The sequence below is a fragment of the Parus major genome, chromosome 5, assembly GCF_001522545.3.
Source record: "Parus major isolate Abel chromosome 5, Parus_major1.1, whole genome shotgun sequence".
NCBI classification, from domain to species: Eukaryota; Metazoa; Chordata; class Aves; order Passeriformes; family Paridae; genus Parus; species Parus major.
In genome coordinates this window covers 30,793,857-30,813,755 of record NC_031774.1, presented here as the reverse complement: position 1 = coordinate 30,813,755, position 19,899 = coordinate 30,793,857, and the positions used below count along the sequence as shown (strand labels likewise).

Genomic DNA, 19,899 nt, shown 5'->3' with positions numbered 1-19,899 from the left:
TCTGTGAGAAGATGCTGACACCCACCAGGCTGTAATCTCCTTTCAGGTAGTTGTAGAAAGTGATGAAGTCCCTGATAAGTCCCCTGGGCTTATCTCTAGCAAGCCTGGTTTTATCCCTTTCCCCCTTCAAATCTAATTTAAAGCTCTTTCAGTGAGGCCTGCTAAAGCTGTAAAGATCTTTTTTCTGCTTTGGGACAGGTGTGCCCCAACTGTTGTCAGCAGGCTTGGTGTTTTGTAAACTGATCTGTGATGAAAAACCACAAAATCCTGCTGGTAACGCCAGGCTCAGAGCAGTTATTCATCTGTGTAATTTTCCTACTCCCACCTTCCCCTGCAACTGCCAGAATAGAGAACACTACTTGTGCTCCAGATCTCTCAACGAGTTATCCCAAAGTGGTGAGGTCCCTCTTGATATTCCTCAGGCTTCTTGGGACTTCATTGCTGCCCACCTGAAAAACCAGTAATGGACTGTAATCAGAGGGCTGTACCAGACTGGAGAGTTTCTTGGTTACGTCTCTAACCTGTACCCCAGGGAGGCAGCAAACTTCTCAATGGTTTGGGTCTGGTCAGCATATTGATCCCAATGTGTCTCTCAGAAGGGAGCCATGGATGGCTTTCTTTCATAACTGAGGCAGGCATGATGTGTCAGCTGGACTAATTCACCCTGGACAATTCCCCAACCTGTGAACCTTAGTCCATGTTGCTGCTTGCCTGATCCTCACTTCCAGAGCCTCATTCCTGTTGCACAAGGGCACTTGGGAAAGTGAGGTAGGCTGGGAGGGTATTCACCTCTTGCCTTGAGCAGAGACCTAGCTCCATTCCCCTCATCTCTTAGGTCCCCTCCTGCTGCCTGGTGACAAGACAGTTGGGTATCCTTTGCTTCTTGTGATGTGGCTGGCTGGTGAACATAATTTGATGTGAATATATGTGTAAATGATTATTAAACATTTAAATGTTATGAACTTGTCTGCTGAAAACATATCAAGGTTTGCCTCTAATTTGCTAGTGAATGTGTTGGCTGTTTTTTGGTAGAGCAGGTGTTACAGATTCTTAAGTGAGCCTTATCAAGTCATTTGCAAGTAAGCAAGCACTACTAACATCTTATCTGGGACAGGAGCAGTGGGGAATGCAGTGATACTGAATCTTCTATAAAAATCATCTTAATTGCAAAATTAAGTGCACTTTCCTTTGGCACCATCTAATTTATGAAAACACACAAAGCAAACTAGTATGTCTTCATTATGCTTGTAACATCAATTAGTAGACACTGAGAAATAGCTTTCCTAATTTTATAGAACTCATTCTATTTCCAGTAATTGTGCTTGCCCTCAATTATAGGTCCAGTGTAAAGACATCAGTGACTGAACATGTAGTTAGCTCACATATTCCCACTCAGTTTGCTAGAGGATAGTGACTGATATGTCACTTTTTAAGAACCTTTCTACCGCTTGCAGATTTGTAGGTATGTCCTATTGGAGTAGCAGTAATTGAAGGACTTAAACCACTATGCAGGGAAAACTGCCATGCAGCTGCTTGTTGGTGGTTTGCACATTTTATTTTGGAGGGTATAGTTGATGGATATGATTCATTTATGCTCTTTCAATATCCTGTCCCTGCCAGTTCTTGTCTAAACCTCGAGTATTTCACTTTCTATAGCCCAGCTTTTTTAATATGTGTGAATGCTTGACATGGAATGGATGGTAGTTGAATGTACTTAAATTTTCAGATTTTATTTCTGTGATAGCTCTTCTACTTTATTTAGTAGTTTTTGGTTGTTTTTTTTAATGTATTTTGCATGAAGGCTGTTAAAGGAGCTGCTGTGTTTTTCAAATCCTGTCTGAAAAATTTCTGTTGTAATTTTCCCTGCATCTGATGCCTTTTCTCTTTTCAACTGTAACAGATGTGGATGATTACCAAGTATTAGTGAGGTTTTTGTTAAAAAGAATTTCCAAAAATATCAGAGAGTTCACTTCTGAAATAAATTTCAGAAGTCATAATTCAGGATTGTAATGGATAGTTAAGGTCAAATACACATGACAGTAATTTATAGTTTTCAAAATTTTTGGTTGTAATAGGAATTTATTTAATGTTAGCAGACTTCTTTAAAAAGTTTTACTGATAGAAAAACCACAACAAATGAACAGGTGTGTGCATATACATAGTGCAGTATCAGCATAATGGAGTATGGATTAAGAAATGGAAGCTGGATTTCAAAGGCTTTATATCTTCATATTAAGCATATTTTAAAATGATTTGTAGGCACTATAGCTCTATAAACTATAAAGTTTCTTTAATTATGTGGTTTAACATTGGGGAAGTAATTGTGGTTGATGTTGAATTGGGTGTATATATATGCACCCAATATATATTGGGTATCCAATATATATATATATATATATATATATATGTGTGTGTGTGTGTGTGTGTGTGTCCACAGAATGGAATTTGCCATTGAAATGTATCAATTTTCTAGTAAATTTTAAAAACGATACCCAGAATTCTTTTTGTCTAGGTTATATATGCCACCACATATGTGACGGCACACTGTTCTGACACTCTGTCAATAAGGATATTATCAGAGAAGTTTAATCAATTGTTGGAGGAAGAGCACTGCATGTAAAAGCTCCTCAATGTGCTCTACAGCCTGTGGGAACTGACAGTGATCAAATAAGAGATTTTTGGGCTTCAGGCACTAGCCTGAGCCTGTGGGAAAGTCAAGTACACAACTTCCTCACTCAGGCCTGAGAAATCATAAGGAGGAATCCAAACAGTCCTTAGAGAAGGAAAACAACCTTTGCATGTGTTGTTTGGATCCTTGTTGTTTACTTGTAGGAAACAGTCAAGGGGTGTTCCTAACTGTCCAATGATGGTGATGTGTTGGTTTGATGACCAATGAGAAGTTTATCTTTTCCTTCTTGGAACTGTCTATAAAAGAAGATCTGGAACAATAAAAAGTGCTCTCTTTTGCACTAAGGCTAGAGAGTCTCTGTCATCACTTTCACCGTTAGCACTAATACAGTGCTACAATAGCCCTTAATATGTTTGTATATTGACAGAATGCAAAAATATACATTGTTGTATCTGTATATTTGGTAGTACAGGTACTGCACTTCCTTTAGAATTCTTTCTCGATATAATTTGTGATCCCCCATCTACACACATAAATTTGAACCAGTTTCATAGCTCTCCCATTCTTACAAATCCATGTTTGCCTGACAGCTCCTCAGCTATATGTTCACAGTCATATTTATTTCTTGTCTATATAAGGTTTGGGGAAGAAGCCCCAGATTTAATCTAAACCTCTGCTTTCTTGATAAAATCGCTTTAAAATCTGTCATTGTCTTCCCCAATATATAAAATAGTTACAAAGAGGCATTTAACAGTTCTAGACCCTGCGGTACCTTGCAATTCTGCTTTAGACCTATCATCTCATAACTGATGTCATATCATCTTTGGGTCATTGGCAAAAAGATATCTATACTGCAACATTCCAGCTCTCACATATTTTTATTTTTTTCCTTTCTCCTAAAATCTGGATAAGCACAGAAATATTTATTATCTATTCAAAGGCTCACTCTGGTTCTGAGACCTGGTGCAAAGTCCTGGATCTTGCAAACTCTCTGTCTATGTTTAAATGCCACTGTCTGTTTATCTGTGGTTTTGCTGCCTACACCTGACAAAGACTTTAATTCAGGTCACTGTGACTTTGTAAAATCTCCTCTGAGAATACTATTTTTTTAAAAAGGTATCTTAACAGGTTCCTTCTATCTTCATGTAGGAAACAGCTAGCCTACAACTTCATATAGTGACTGAGCAAATCCTGCGTTGTTTAATCTTTTTTTAGGACCTTTTCCAATTTGTTTTGAGTTCCTAAAATTTAAGGTAGATAATTTTTTGTCTCATTGTATGTCCCTAATTTTCAAAGCTGTATGCTAAGTATCCTTTTTGTCAACAGTTGATATAGACCATGTTTAAAATCCTGAATGGTATTGGGTTCTGTAAAAAAAATCCATACAATTTCTGCCTTAAAGTCAGCATTTAAGTTTCCTAGTAAAAACTGTTAGTCCAGAAGGGAAATCTTACATCTTTAATAAGATGTGGTATTAAATAAATATCTGAAATATTTATGGTTGAGAGATTAGTTGTATACAGAATACATGATTTAAAGAATATGCTAAATGCAGTGCACACTCATTCTCATTTTGAAATAGATATGATCTAAATGTTTGTTGCTGTTGGTATCTTTACTAATCTGGTAGTGGTCATGCACTAAGATTCCAAAAGGCTGACAGCTTCTATTTGGATTCCTTCTTGATGTCAGGTGTCAAGTTTTTTAAATTGGTTCATCTGTAATTGAGACAAGACACTGGCTATTCCATTAATATTTATGGTCATCTTTCAAACAGTAAAAATTTCTAAGCTAAACCCTACAGGTTGAGTTTATTACACCAAAATCTCTTACATTTATGAACTTCAGTTACCAGTTAACTTCTAAAATGAAAAGAAATTTGTCATAATGGGTGTCCTATGTTATATCTTCATGTTGCTAACTGGTTAGCCTGCTTCACTTGCACCAAATATAAAAGAAATGGGTAAAACAAACAAAATCTCTACAACTATGTATATACACAATAATGTATTACATTCATTTCTCTCTCCAAAAGGATGCTCCAATACACTGAACTATAACTGTGTCCTTTCCTAATAGATATAGTATATTTCTTCATTTGCTTATATAACCTTTGCCAGAGGTTATGAATGTGAGAGTTGCAAAGCATGCCAGTACTGACACAACTCATAGAATCATAGAATGGTTTGGGTCAGAAGGGAACTTTAAAGATCATCTAGTCCAGCCTCTGCCATGGGCAGGGACATTTTTCACTGGATCAGGTTGCTCAGAGACCTGTTCCAATGATGGGACATCCAGAGCTTTTCTGGACAACGTGTTCTGGTGTCTTATCACCCTCATTCTAAAATAGTTCTTTCTTGAGTCCAATCTGAATCTACGCTCCTTTAGTTTAAAACTGTTGTCCCTTATTCTGTCCTTACAAGCCCTGGTGAAAAGTGTCTCTTCATCTTAAAAATCTCCTTAAGTATTGAAAGGCTTCATTGAGATCTCCCTGAAGCCTGCTCTTCAAGATGAACAACCCCAGATCTCTCACCCTTCTTGATGAGACAATTGTTCCCACCCTTTCAGCCTTTCTTGATGAGAGAGCTGCTCCAAACCTCTGACTCTTTCACAGCCCTCCTTGGGACCTGCTCTACGATGTCCATCCAGTAGGTAATGATAAGGTATTTAGGCAGGGTACACCTTTCTCAGATAATTCCACTTCCTTGGTCAGGAAGTGTGGCACTTATCTTGATGCTTTTAGTCAATCTGCTATTCTGTTAATTAATGTATATACCTAATGTCACTTCCTTTCTGTCATGGTTTAACCTCAGCCAGCAGCCAAGCCCCATGCAGCCTCTCACTCACTCCCCCACCAGTGTTAACAGGGAGAGAATCAGAAAGAATACTTCTGGATTGAGATAAAGAGAGTTTAATAATGAAAGCAAAAGCTGTGCAGACCAGCAAAGCAAAACAAGGAATGAATTCAGTGCTTCCCATGGGCAGGCAGGTGTTCAGCCATCCCCAGGAGAGCAGGGCCCCCTCACCTGTAATGGTGAATGGGGAGACAAACACCTTCACTTCAAATTCTCCCCCTTCTTCCTTTTTCCCCTCACTGTATATACTGAGCATGATGTCACATGGTCTGGAATGTTCCTTTGGTCAGCTGGGGTCACCTGCCCTGGCTGTGTCACCTCCCAGCCTCCCAGTCACCCTCAGCTTCCTCACCGGTGCGGCTGTAGGAAAACCAGAAAAGGTCTTGGCTTTGTGCAAGCCCTGCTCAGCAATAACAAAAACATCTCTGTGTTTTTAATCCTGTGTTCAGCACAAATCCAAAACACAGTCCTGTACCAGCCGCTGTGAAGAAGACTAACTCTACCCCTGCTGAAACCAGAACATTTCCTTAAAGAAAGACAGAGCTCTGACTGATAGAAGAAGACATATTTAACTTGCCTGAGGTGCACCAACCTGGTCTGCACAGCTAGTTTACCTCAGCTCTATAAAAAAGTCTTCTTTTTATCATGCACTACAGTTTGAAATCAAAGGAGTGATTTTTAAAGAATATTTAGTACTCAGATTTAGTGATAGATGATAGATAAATATTTTTGATATTATTCTTGGTCTTGATATTTGGATATCCCTTTGTGGTCACTCTCTAATGCTATCTCATTTCCACAAAGAACTGCATAAAGGGAGAGGTGAAGAAAGCTGTGATACAAAGAACAGCAAACTATCTAAATGCTTCAATGGCAACTATACCACCTGGATTTGGATTGAAGAAAAAAAAACCAAAATGGTCAATATTACACTACTTGACCTTCTGAAGCAATTTTTCTATTAAAATAGGGTTTTTTTTGGTGAGTGTTGTTTTGGGTTTTTTGTTTGTTTTTGTTTAGTTTTGCATTTTTTTGTGGTTTATTGCTGTATATTTGCTTATTCTGCCATGCTGATGGCTTGATATAAGATATGGGACTATGATCCAGAGTTATGATTAGGCTTTGGTCCAACCACTGTTGAAGGAGTAGACTGACAACGGAAACCCCAACTCTATTTTTAAAATCTTCTGAGAACTGTCAGAGGGTGCTGTGTGAATTTCCATTAAAGAACTCTGCTGTCATCATAAGGATCCATTTGCAGTGAACAGGCTGTGGTTACTGGGAGAAATTTGTATGCTTGCTGGGGGAAGACAGGCCCCGACAGCCCCCCACCTTGGTATGTTACTACAAAGAAATAAAAGATTTTAATTTATAAAAATATGTTAAAAACAACCAATAACAAGTCCTGGAAGTAAAGCTAAATCTCCTGAGAATGCACCTCCCCATGAGCATCTCTGGGATAAGATCTGCTCTGGATATTGGTTTCCTTCACTTTTTTGTGGGTTTTATGGTGAATTGTAATATGAGGTGTCTAAGCACACCTTTGTTTTAGATGTTAACACATACTGCTTACCAGAAGATTTATTTATAGACAATTGAAGCAAAGGGAAGCCTAAGATGATATACTCATGTGACCTCTTCCTGATTCAATTACATGACTGTGATATCTGTATTTTGGGACCAAAATATTCATGCAGTGTGCACTTCTGTGTGGAGGTCCTAATGAATTTTATCATATTGCAGCAGATATGTATAGGCTTTTCTAATTACGGAAGTGAAAAATATAACTTGAATCTTTTATGAACCTTTTTTGGGTCATAAGCTGACTCTGATATTAAACCTTGCTCTGGGTATTACTTGGGTACATCCTCTAGTAAACAATATTTCTAGTATTAATTTATGGAGCAAGTATGTCTGTATTTACTGAAAAATTTTATCTTCATTGTTATAAGTGGATAGTGTGGGAAAAAGAAGTGGTCTCAAGAGATACACAGAAGATTCATATCTCTTTGGCAGAACGGCAGAATGTAACTCCTCTGAGACAAGATTGGTAGTTCTGTAAACAGGAAACCTTTGTTTTGCTGGCATGTATGTAAGAAAAAAAACCAATAAAAATGGTTTAATGACTGGAAATGTCATTTGAGTCTTTTTTTAAAAAAAGTTATAATTAAATTTTTCTTGATAAATTACCTTTCTTAGCAGTTTACAGTTTTCTTTAATTTTTTTTCCCAGTATTATAATTGTGATGTATTTTTTGATGAGGAGGCACAGGTTTTTTTTATTCTACTGCCTGACAATACGATAGAAACTCTTAAACATGGAAATACTGAATAGAATATGGCAATGTGAGTACCTGTTACACAGCCTTTTAAGTTGAACAGAAGTATAAAGTTACTATGAGAGCATTTGAATTAGGACAAATATTATGTCCCAACATAAGTTTGAAAATAATTATTTAAATTCCAGAACTTTCTAAATGTTCACACAGCTTCAACATGGATTATATGCATTGTGTATTGCCTCTTTGTTCTGTTTGTTTCTAATTTTATGAAGAAGCACAGGATTAAAGTTCATATTACTCAAATTCATGTAAAAAGAGAGATTTGAGTTGTTGAAGAACTGGGTGACTTGTCATTGTTTTGATCTGAAGAAGAAAAGAAAATAAAAGAATACACAACAAAACTATCCTGGAGGACAAAATACACTTTCTTTCCCTATGTACATTCTTAGTTTATGTCCAAAGAGGAGGTCCACAAGCTGTCCTCCCTTTCAAAGTTCACAGACTGAGGCTGATTGTGCCTGCTCCTTCACATAAGCATGTCTGTAGCATACCTTTCCCCATGTGCTTGGTAAGGCAAAGCTGCTTCTGACAGTACCCACTACACAGTGAGTCTCGGGATTCCACAGACACCTGTAGGAATGTTTGGGGGCTGCTGATGGATGTGGAGTCACCAGTAAAGTCCTGCTAGGTTGCATACGGGTAAGTATGTAAGCCTGGTAGTGTGCAGTTAATTTTTGTTTTATTTCTTTGTTTCTACTTGGTTTGGGTTTGGGTCTTTTGGGACTTAAAAGTGTTTTTTGAAGTTTTACTTGGTTTCCTGTTTCTTTTTTCTCATGACTAGTCAAAGAAAGAAAGAAGTTGCTTTTTATCTTGACAAAGATTAGGCAAAATGAAAAGTCCATGTCATACATTAGTTTTGTAACTGTAATAAAATTTATTTTTCAAGTGAGAATATCTTCCAACAAAAACAAAATCCAAAATATTCAAAACTTCAATTAGTTAAATCTATACTGCCTACTATACGTGAGTGTCAGTCATCATGCAACAATGAATAATTATTTTCTTTATTAAGAATGGAATTCCCTTAGCAAGTAAATTAAGGTTAATACAGTGGAGCTCTTGGAAATTTACCCCAATGAATTCTTTTGTTGAGGGTTATACCTCAGTTGGCAGAAGAAAAGTGATATGACCATGAGGCAAGACTTCTGATGTAGTTATGTACTTTGCTCTGATTCTGATGTCTGCATGGACATGTGATGCACAACTGTTCTTAATTGCAAGAAAATTACTCTATTTTTGCAGTACAGGAACCTAAGCAAACTGAATTGTTCTAGCTAGATGGCAAATGAATACATTAAGTTATTTTTCTGGATCATAGCCTCAAACCCAAAACAACCCAAGTAAGATTTAATCAAAGAAGCTTTTAATTTTTATGAACTTAATTAGGAAGTCTAAATAGTTAAGACTGTGTTGCCTTGGTAAATAATAAATTCATCAGCCAGAATTTTTCCACATCCTTCATCTGAAGTAGCAGAGCAGTAGCAGAAATAATAAGCCATACCAGAACCAGAACCATACCAGTTTTCTGTGTCAGTTTTATGAAATTAATTTTTCACAATGTGAAAGGGAGAAAAAATACAAATTTGCCAAATGTTGCGGGAACAATAACTGAAGCAATAAATCCCAATAATAGAGTATGAGTTTATATGTTTGAAAAGTTCTTCCACATTTCAAATGTGGAAGTAGTGGAACCTTTAAAATGTTGTTTTATCAAGCTTCTGCTTTAGAATTAGTGTTATAATTGACTATATCTACTAAGAAGTAGGAAACTAGGTAAATTATGTTTTTATGTTTTTACTTGTTTTTAATGGATCATTTAAATGGATTTATACAACAGAAACACATAGTTAACTCACTGTATTTTTATACTAGTATTTAGGAACTCTTATATGTAATTTTTTTGAGAAAACTCCTTCTTCGTGTAGTATAATAACAATTATCTAGATTAATTATCTAGAACTGATTTATTTTCAATGTCATGCCAATTTTACTGTATCAGTTTATTTTCAGCATTGAATATTATTGAGATTAGGTAGATTTTGACTCAATAGGTAATAAACTAAATCTAGGGTATAATTTTCCAGCAACATTTGCATGTATATGTTTAGTGTATTCATGGTTCTGTGCTTGATAATATAAAATATATTGAAGTGTGTCTATATTTGGATACAAACCCTATACAGATTTATGTGTACTATATAAATCACTACAACTCTAAACTATTGAATATATATATGTGCAACATAAATAAAGAATGAGTTTCACTAACTGTTGGAATTTCCTTGTTCTCAAATCCTGCACCGAATAACTAGTGAACTGTGCAGGAGCAAGGTCATGTCAGCAGTACATTAATACACCCTGATCACTGAATTCCTTTGCAGCAAGTCAAATAATTGAGTAATAAAAATCAATTTTGCTTATGTTTTGACTTGTTATTTTGTGACAGAAAGCTCAGTTTAAGTTCACCATCACTTGTATTATGAAACCTGAGGATGAAGACAGCCTGAACAGCAAGACAAAATAGTGTTTGGTTATGAACTACTGGACTGTGCTTCTTAAAAAATTAATTTTTAAAGTTATATAGTATACTGCTTAATTCTGCATTGCTGAAGGCTAGGAATAAAAGTTTTCTGTTAAAAAAAAATTTTATTGTATTCACAAAAGACATAATTTTGTGTAGAGTCAATTTCTATTTTCCTAACTTTCTCATTCTGAAAATTAGAACATATTGAATTTGTAACTGTTTTAGAAATACCTTTGCTTCTCAGTGTTTATTGACATTACTATATAGTCAAATTTGCAATACAGCTTCAGCTCTAGCCAAAGCAAGTAGAAAATTACTTTAGCAGTACACAAAGTCATGTGGTTACCTACTTTCAAAAAAAACCCAAATCCCCCAACCCAAATATATTTTAGCAATTTTAGCAATTTCAACATGTTTTAATGTATAAACCTTCTTAGATTTGGGATGGAGTTACTTTGTGTATGTCCTTTTGCTAAAGGGCTGAGAGATGAATCTTAACCAGATAAGAGATTTCTGGACAGAAGAGGAGAACTTCCACTTCCTCTTCATTCAGAATAAAAAAGTTAAGAATTGCTCTGCATCTGTATTTGTGAATAGATAGAATGATGGTAGTGTCTCATGGCTAACTTGATGATGCCATTGGTAGAAACCAGTCATGAGAATGTGTGTACTTTTTGAGGAAGAGGAGCAAAAGCAGTTTCTTGTGCAAGTGCCCATGTGTAGTGCCCATTGTTTATGGGTGTCCTTTCCTGCCTGTGATTCTATGCACTCTAAGCCTTTTTTAAATGTTTTATTAAAAACCAACCAACCAAAACAAACAAGCAAGCAAACAAGAAAACCCCCAGAAAAATCCCCCAGAAAAACCCCACATCCCACACCCCAAAAATAAATGGACTAGAACATGGAAATTTCAGAGCTGCTAGATGAGAAAAATTACATTTTAAACACTTACTGAAGCAAAACCATTTAAATTTGTTGAATTCAGGGTTCACAATCTAGGTCCTGAAAACAAGGTACTACTGAGACATTTTCTGCACTTTCATGATAGCATAGCAGCTCCATAAAATTCATTTCCATTAGCATCTTCAGGCCAGAAAAGCAATTACAGACCTCAGCCAGAATGATGTTTTTCAGTGAGAATACGTTAATACTGAATCATCTTAACAGGGAATAATTGTCTCATTTGCAGATTATATAGAATTTGCTAATTCTTTATGCTCAGTCATGAATGAGTACTTTTTAAAATTATGCTGCAAAACATTCTGAAATACCATATAATATAATATTCTTGCCACTTTTAAAAAGCTATTTTTTTTATCCTACATAGCAAATACCCAGCTTGTTAAGTGTTGTAGCACAAAGGCTATTAGGGGACTAACATAAAACATCAGTGTTGAATGTTGCATACATCTCTTAAGACATTCTGTGCTTGTATTTTGGGGTTACTGCACTTAATGATTGATAAAGTTTTTCTGATGCCAGTGTAAATTCTAAGTGCTTATTTTTCCTAATTCTAGAATATTAAAATATTAATTTCACTATATTAGGAACTCTTGCACTTTTATGCATGCGGATTTAAAAAGAAAATAGTTCATGTACTTGATTAATTCTCATTTTAAGGAAGTTTTGTGTATGTTCATAGAATCATACAGCAGTTTGGGTTGGAAGAGATGTCTAACATCATTCAGTTCCACTTCAGTGCCATGGGTGGGGAGACCTCCCACTAGTCCAGATTAATCAGAGCCCCGTCCAACCTGGCCTTGAGGACATCCAGGGTTGGGGCATCCACAATTTCTCTGGGCAACCTGTGCCAGTGTACATCTAATGTAAACCTATATTATTTCAGTTTAAATCTGTTACCCCTTGTCTAATAAAAGATAGGACATGCCCTTGTGAAAAGTCTGAAGGCTTATTTTTATGAATTATAATAGAGGCTATATATATATATACACACACACCTTTGTGGAATGATGAATACTTTAATGAAGTAGGGAAAATAAACGCAATTTGAATTATTTAGAAGTAATTCAATGTAATGATAAGTGCATGCTAAATTTCAAATCTCAGATTCTACATTCTGGCATTTATAAATTAATGTTTTAGTATTTTACTACTTTTAGCTCTAAAATATGTATGTTCAAATATTGATACAGGAACCAGATGATGAAAAACGTTTTAAACATCTTTATTTTTTTCTTACATATGTTCTAATTTTTCCCCACCAAATATATAATGATTCTGATGTAATTTTTTTAAAATTCATTAAGAGAGGCATGTAGTGGGTACTTAATTGTACTGGTAATATTTTGTAACTTATTACACTAAAGATTAAAAAGCAAAAAAAAATAAAAAATTAATGAACTTGAAAGCTGAAAATTTCAGAGAGCATTTTATAGAAATGGAAGCAGAAACAACAGGAGGACAGATATTTCTTTAGCATTTATTTATTGTGTCTAACTGCTACATTTTAGAATTGTTTGCAAAAATGTCTTGAATTATTTTTCTGTAGTGTTGAACCACTATTGACTGTCATGCAAAACTAGATAAAAAAATACTTTCTACAGCTGCTGATTAGTCTGAAATGTAATAGTTGCCCATGTCAGTAAGCAGTACTAAAGGGTCGCCTAAAAAGGTGCTGTAACTTGCACACACCTGTGAAGTCACCCAAGCGAAAAACACGCTTCTGATTTCCCTCTTTAAAGGGCGTGTCACTTAATTCCTTTGGTGAAAATGACTTTGCCTCTCCCAGCTTTTATTTCAAGTGCCCAAAGCCGTGGTAGTGTCATAGTATTGCAGTTGCATAAGGAGAGTGTAAATAGCAGTGCTGCTTTTAGAATATAATTGTTCAAGTGATCTCAGAGCTCAGCACAGGCGGCTGTTGTGTATCTGCTTTGATAATAATAATTGACACCAGTATAACTTTGTAGCTGGAGGGGACAGTGACATATCATATCACTCCTGTTTTATCAGCTTCCACCCCCTTAAAAACTTGTCAGCTCGTGTCTTTCGTGAACTGTTACATGCCTGTATAAAAATAAGTGCTTCTACATGCTACTCTTTCCACTGGTGTTTTTGTTAGTGGACAAGTTTTGGAAAATAAAATTATCTTTAATTCTGTATATAGCTTTGACACAGCTCAAACACTAAAAATAATCTCTTTTGGCTCACTTATATCAGCATTAGTGTCACATATTAAGAGGTGAAAAAGGGCTTGGCACCTTATATGCTTGGCATTATATTATGCAACAATTTGTAAAAGTGCTTTTCCAGAGTGTTCTTATTATTGGGATATGTCTTTTGAGGATCAAGTTCTTATTACTTATTTGAACTTTCTCTTGAAAAAGGCCTCTTCGATTTTTGGTTGTACACAGAGATTTCTATATTACATGAAAACTTAAAAGTTAGGATTCTGCATTCTGAGAAATAGTGTTAATTGTTTACTGTGCTACCATATAGCTCTGCTCTTCACAAAATCAGAGTAAAGGTTTCTTACTGTGGGCATTATAACAGTGTGCTTACAGTTGGTTTCATATCGCTAAAGAAACACTTGTAAAAGCCTTGGAGACAGTGTGCAGTCTGTCACTTTGAAAAAGTCTTCAGTGTAAATCTATATGGAAATATTTATATGTTTATCACTCTATTATAGGTATACATCAAAAGAATTTCTGCATATGCACATTATATGATTTAGAGTATAGATTTAGAGTATAATGCCTTAATTTTCAATAGATGTTACAGGATTTCCTAACATTATAGTGTGCATATGAATTCCAAGTAATTTTTTTTCTTGTTCTTTGTACTGTGACAGGATGATGAAGTAGTACTTCAGTGTGTTGCCAGTATTCACAAAGAACAAAGGAAGTTTTGCTTGGCAGCTGAGGGACTTGGGAATCGCCTGTGCTTTTTGGAGCCAACATCAGAAGCTAAAGTAAGAAGATGATACTCTCAAATGGTGTAACTGATCAGTGAATGTTAACCTACTTATTCACTAGCACATTGAATTATGGTTTCTTACATGTGATGCTAGAGGGACCTTATATATCTTAGAATTGTTTGCAAAATATTTTCTAGACTCCAAATAAATTTTGAGGACAGTCAAAAGCTGCTATTCTTTAATTGAAAAAGTTCCTGTAATTGAAATACTTCCTATTTCCAAGATAAAGTCTCCAGAGTGCTATTATGATTTAAGTTCACTAAGTCCCTGTCTTTCTATTAGTGCTGTAGGTTCAAATATATTGATACACTGGACTGATAATTTTAGAAGAATTGTTCACCTGTTCGTTACTGGCGTTAAGTGTTGCTCCTGACTTCATTAGCAATCTGGAAGCTAAATGTATAGGAACAAGAATGATTAAGTGAAAGAGAATTTTAAAAGTTTAAAAACGGCAAATTGAAAAAAGAAGCTATAGATTTGTGAAGAAAAAAAACCCTGGGTAATAAGCAGAGTTTGAAAAGACAAAGGAGAGATGAAACTAAGCCTCTACTAGATCAGAATGTTAAACTAAGCAGAGAAGGACCTCCTTGCTCTCTTTTTTTCTCTCTGCATCTTTTTCCTAAATTGTTTTTATTTCTTCAGTTTTCACCACCTTAAAAAGCAACATAATCCAGAATTTCATTTTTTCTTGTTGCTCTGATTTAAAAAAAAAGAAGTGCATATCCACTGTAAAGCTTATCCACAGCCATGATCTTTGTCATGAAACACAGAATGCGGAGTTGTTAAGGTTGGGAAGAATCTGTGAAGGTCATACAATCCAAACTCTCTACTTAGAATAGCTTCAGACAGAACAGATTGCTTTGGACACTCGGATCAGAGTTTGAGTATCTCCAGGGGTGGACACCTCTCTGGGCTACCTGTTCTACTGTTTACCATGCTCACAGTAAAACTAGGGGGGTTTTGTCATGTTTAAACAGCATTTCCTGTATTTCACTTTGTATCAATTTCCCTTGTCCTTTTTCTGGGTTCTACTGTGTAGTCTCTGGAACTGCCTTTGTGCTTTTCTGCCATGTATTTATGTACATTGATAGTTTTCCTTGAGACTTTTTTCTCTTGGACATATATTTCTTGGGACATATCAGTGCCAAGAAATTGGAAAAAAATAAAAGTCTGCTGTGAAGTTTCATATTTCAAAAGCAGCAGGTATATTGATTCAAAAATTAAGGTTTCCTAAAAGAGTTCATATTACTATGTCATAAGATTCTGAATTTTAGCTATTTAGTTACTATATTAAATGTCTTCTATCAACCTCATACATGATATAAGATCATATACCTTCTCTTCTGTTTTGTCAGCAACATTATAGAACAAATACAATATCCACAATGTCATTCTAAAAGACAGGTAAGCAATAATATGTAGAGGAAAATTTTTGCATTTGGACCTGAAGAAGTTTCATTTGACTGTGAGGAATACAGCTCAAGGAAAATAAAATTGCTGTATTGTCAATTTAGGAAGAATGGATTTATATTGTTTTCATGCAGGAGAATAGCATGTACCTCAAAAACAAATGAGTATACATTAAGTAGAGATTGAAAAATTACAATAAACATGTGTTCAAACACACTTTTCATCCTTTTTAATCTGTTCTTCTGATCTGTTCTTGCACTGTTTAATTTTTTTTTACAGTATGTCCCTCCAGACCTTTGCGTCTGTAATTTTGTCCTTGAACAGTCACTATCTGTCAGAGCCCTTCAAGAAATGCTGGCCAGCACAGGGGATAATGCTAGTGAAGGGGTAAGTAAATTGACCTCAGAAAACATGAAATCAGAATATAGATTGTCCTCAGTTATTTCGTAGTTCAGGATTTTCTAGAAGGCTTCTTATGTCATAATATTCTTGGGACATTATTGCTCCCCTTCTGTAACCACACTAGTTTCTCTTTGGCAGTGAGGAGCTGGTACAACTGTCTTTTGAATATTTGTGATCCACAAATCCAGAAACATTATCAATTTGATGCTTTGACCCTAATTCTCCAATTTCAGCTGAATCAAGCTGAATTGAACTTTTATTCTCTTACAAACAGAGCATGATAAAACTCTAGGGCTTTACTTATTTTACCACCTAATGGCTTATTCTGCTCTTCAGATCTCTAATTGGCACATATTACTGCACAGATGGGAAAGATTGAGTTCTATCACCCCAATCTTGCACTTCAACCTTTGCATACATGGTTTTCAGACTTCATTAATACTGATCTTTTGTTTTCCATTGCAGAAAAAAGGGTGATTTTTTTTATTTTTGCAATTACATTGCCTTGTATAAAACAAATCTTGATGAAAATAAAAGCATAGGCTTAGGAAATCAAAAGATTGATTTAAACATTTATAGGGTTACTAAGAAATTACATAATTTTTAATATTTCCAAAATATTCACTGCAAACTGCAGATGAAAGATTTAATCTGAGGTTAATAGTGATATATGCATACTTTATTTGTGATTGGAAGTAGAGGACATATAATCTCTTCAGTAAAAAAGATCACACTGTTGCCTAAGGAGAAGTGGACAAAAAAAAAGAATGTAATCTATTGTGTTTGTCCTGCATTTATTTTCATGTTAGGTACAATCCATTGGGGAAACTAAAATAGAAACACAGCAGTTCATACTAATAGCAAGGCTGAAATAAAAAAAAAAAGATTAAAAAAAAAGATTTGCTTTTCATATTAAATTTAGTTTGGAACAGAGTTCTGCTGCTAGTTTCAGATTTTTTTCTAGGGGAAGACTGTAGCTTACTCAGTTTGGAGGTTTTGTTGTTTTGAGTTGGTTGTGTTTTCTTCTTTTGTTTTTTTTTTTTTTTTTAATTAGCCTCAAACTTACAAGTAGTTCATTAAAAAACTTTCAGTAATAAAATGGCAGGAAGTTTTTCATTGCTTGTTCTCAATATTCATTTATTTGTTGAAAACTGAATAAGTGTAATTTTCTTTTGACAACCTGTTTGTAGTTATAGTTGAATTTGCTGTTAAGGTTTTCCTTTTAAAACAATTAAAAAAATTAATATATAAAAGAGGTATTATATTCACCTCTACATAGTTTTGCAGTTTTCTTCACCAAGCAGTGCCAAGTTCCTGCAGGATTAAAACCATTTTTTATGAATGACCTATTTTGAAGAATCTTGGTGGTAGTTTAACTTATGTATTGTTCACAGTGTGTAAAACAGTTTGCCTACACATTATATCTATTATTTGAGCTCTTAGAATATTCTTTAATTATCTTTGTCCCTTCCAAATGAATCCAAGGATGAGAACTGACCTTAAATGCCATCCAAAAGGAACTCGAATGATGCATGTTAAATCCTCTAAAGGAAGCAAATGGAAAATCCAGTTTTGCCTCTTCCTGATCTTGTCATAGTTTTACATATTCAAAATTAGTAACTTAGTTAGTTAGTTAGTTAGCTACTTAGTTAGTTAGTTAGTTAATTAGTTAGTTAGTTAGTAATTTGGTTGAAGCTATGGATGCAGTTACTTTAATGAATCTGAAACATGCTGAAGATTATTATTTGCAAGTAGATATTCTTAGTATACACTAAAACTACACTGGGAAGTAGGTACATTATATTCTCTTTCAGATTTCAGTTTCTGTATGTATAAATGTATTTATGTTGTTGTTATTTTTTAATGCCTTCATGAAGTTTATAAGAAAGGTAAGTAGTATCTTAGCTTAAAACATGCTTTTGCAAATGCCATGTTTTACTAAATCATAATAAAAATTAGATAATAATAAAAGTCTTTGTCAAAGAACATTTTTTCCTTTGGCAGATATTTGGCTATTGCTGTAGCTACTTCATTATTATGATTTTTCCACCCCACTATGTACATTTCATAATTTGTTGGAATATTTGCACTTATTCCTTGAACTTCCATAGCTCTTCATGTTGTTGCATAGTTCTGACCACAGTGCACTCAGAGCAGTGGAGTTCTGACCTTCTCCATCCTGTTCTGCAGGCAGCCCAAGGGGGTGGCCACCGGACCCTGCTGTACGGCCATGCCATACTGCTTCGACATTCGTTCAGTGAAATGGTAAGAGAGGGAGCACCTGCACAAAATGAGTACCACTGAATCATAAACATCTTCTCAACAAAATAAAAAAAACAAAACATAAAAATTTGGAATAATGTTCTTTCCAAGCTATCTTCTGTGCTAGATGTAAAAGAAGTTAATAACTTGCAGTGTCTCTATACAATAGAATTGTTTAAATTCAGATTCTTTATCTAACTCAGAATTGTAGCAGAAAAGCTCCTTTGGCCATGGATAATTTCTGTGTCCTTAAGGAGTCCATTTTAATGATACTTCTAATAGCAAGTATTTCTTACAGAAAATTAATTTGTTGTGATATATGTTATTTTCTTCCTTATCATATTGTATGAGGTAAGGTGTTCCATTTGGCATCCCATAGTTCCCAGGGATTATGCCCACAAAGAATCTGTCTTCAGGCTGCCTTGTATACATTTCATCATACTGTATTCTACAACTGAAAAATTTCAGCTGTTTTGAGTCTTTGACCAACTAGGGCCCATGTAAATACACCTAATACAAGGCTGAAGAAATGAGAAGCCAGGAAAACACTTTATTCCCTTTTTCCTGTACTAGGAAACACTACATTAATCTTCAAACTATGTTGCTTTTGTTTATGAACCTTGAAAACTGTAGTTGCCTTGATATACCAGGGTTGCAAGTATTATTATTGCCTTTTGGTATGTGTTTTAATGTTTTCATGAATCAAACTTATTATGATAGGGCTGTAGCTAGATGTTTGCCTGTTCCTATCTGATGAGCTGTATAAAACTTCAGAAGGTAGATGCTAAATTGCACAGCTGAAGTGGAAATGGGCTGCAGTGGAAAAGGATTTTAATATTTAGAGTTCAGGAAGAGCTTCTGTATGAATAACAACATCATCTTTAGCTGATTTTAAAAAAATTAAGTATGATACTTTGATGAGGTAATGTGAATGTATTCATTTGGCACATGTGTTAATGGATACTGTTGGGGTTTTGTTTTCAATAACTTCACTATTTTCCAGTATTTGACATGTTTAACATCATCAAGATCCCAGACAGATAAACTTGCATTTGATGTGGGACTACGAGAAAATGCAGCAGGTATGGCAAGTTATTTTTGAAGGAGAATGAGTCACCCATTTCTGGTTTTAGAAGAGGCATTGAGTTTAATGTAACTGTAAGCTTAGGAATGGGATCCTTATATGTTCTTCAGAAATAAGATGACTGAAACAAATGACTGTTAATACTAATGACTTTCAGCACATGAAATGACTTTGTGTAAGAATGTGAGAGTCTTACAATTAAACTGACTTAACTGCACTAAAATACATGATAAGTCAGAGTAAAAAATTTGTGTTGAATAAAATACATTTGATGCTTTTGCTTGTTTTTATTTTTGTTTTTGTTTATTTTTTTGGTTTGACATTCAAAGTACAGAAAAGCCATATACTGGTGCATTCACAATATATATTGTAACCAAGTAACAAAAGAAGTTTGCAACTTGTAGTGCAGGAAACCAGAAGAAAATATGTGGGGAACACATTGCTAAAAGAGCTGGATT

General features: G+C 35.0%; 1 protein-coding gene across 13 annotated transcripts in view; it reads left to right on the top strand.

Annotated features, from left to right (window-relative positions):
• The window catches only part of RYR3 (ryanodine receptor 3), a 199,910-nt gene that overhangs the window by 32,275 nt on the left and 147,736 nt on the right, over window positions 1-19,899 (top strand). For 12 of the 13 annotated variants that reach the window (XM_015630068.2, XM_015630070.2, XM_015630065.3 and 9 more), the window contains exons 2-6: window positions 14,158-14,277; window positions 15,973-16,080; window positions 17,973-17,984; window positions 18,286-18,360; window positions 19,361-19,439. In XM_015630068.2, the coding sequence (XP_015485554.1) occupies window positions 14,158-14,277; window positions 15,973-16,080; window positions 17,973-17,984; window positions 18,286-18,360; window positions 19,361-19,439 (394 nt within the window). The remainder of the gene's footprint in view (window positions 1-14,157; window positions 14,278-15,972; window positions 16,081-17,972; window positions 17,985-18,285; window positions 18,361-19,360; window positions 19,440-19,899) is intronic. The other variant, XM_015630075.2, reaches the window with a different exon arrangement.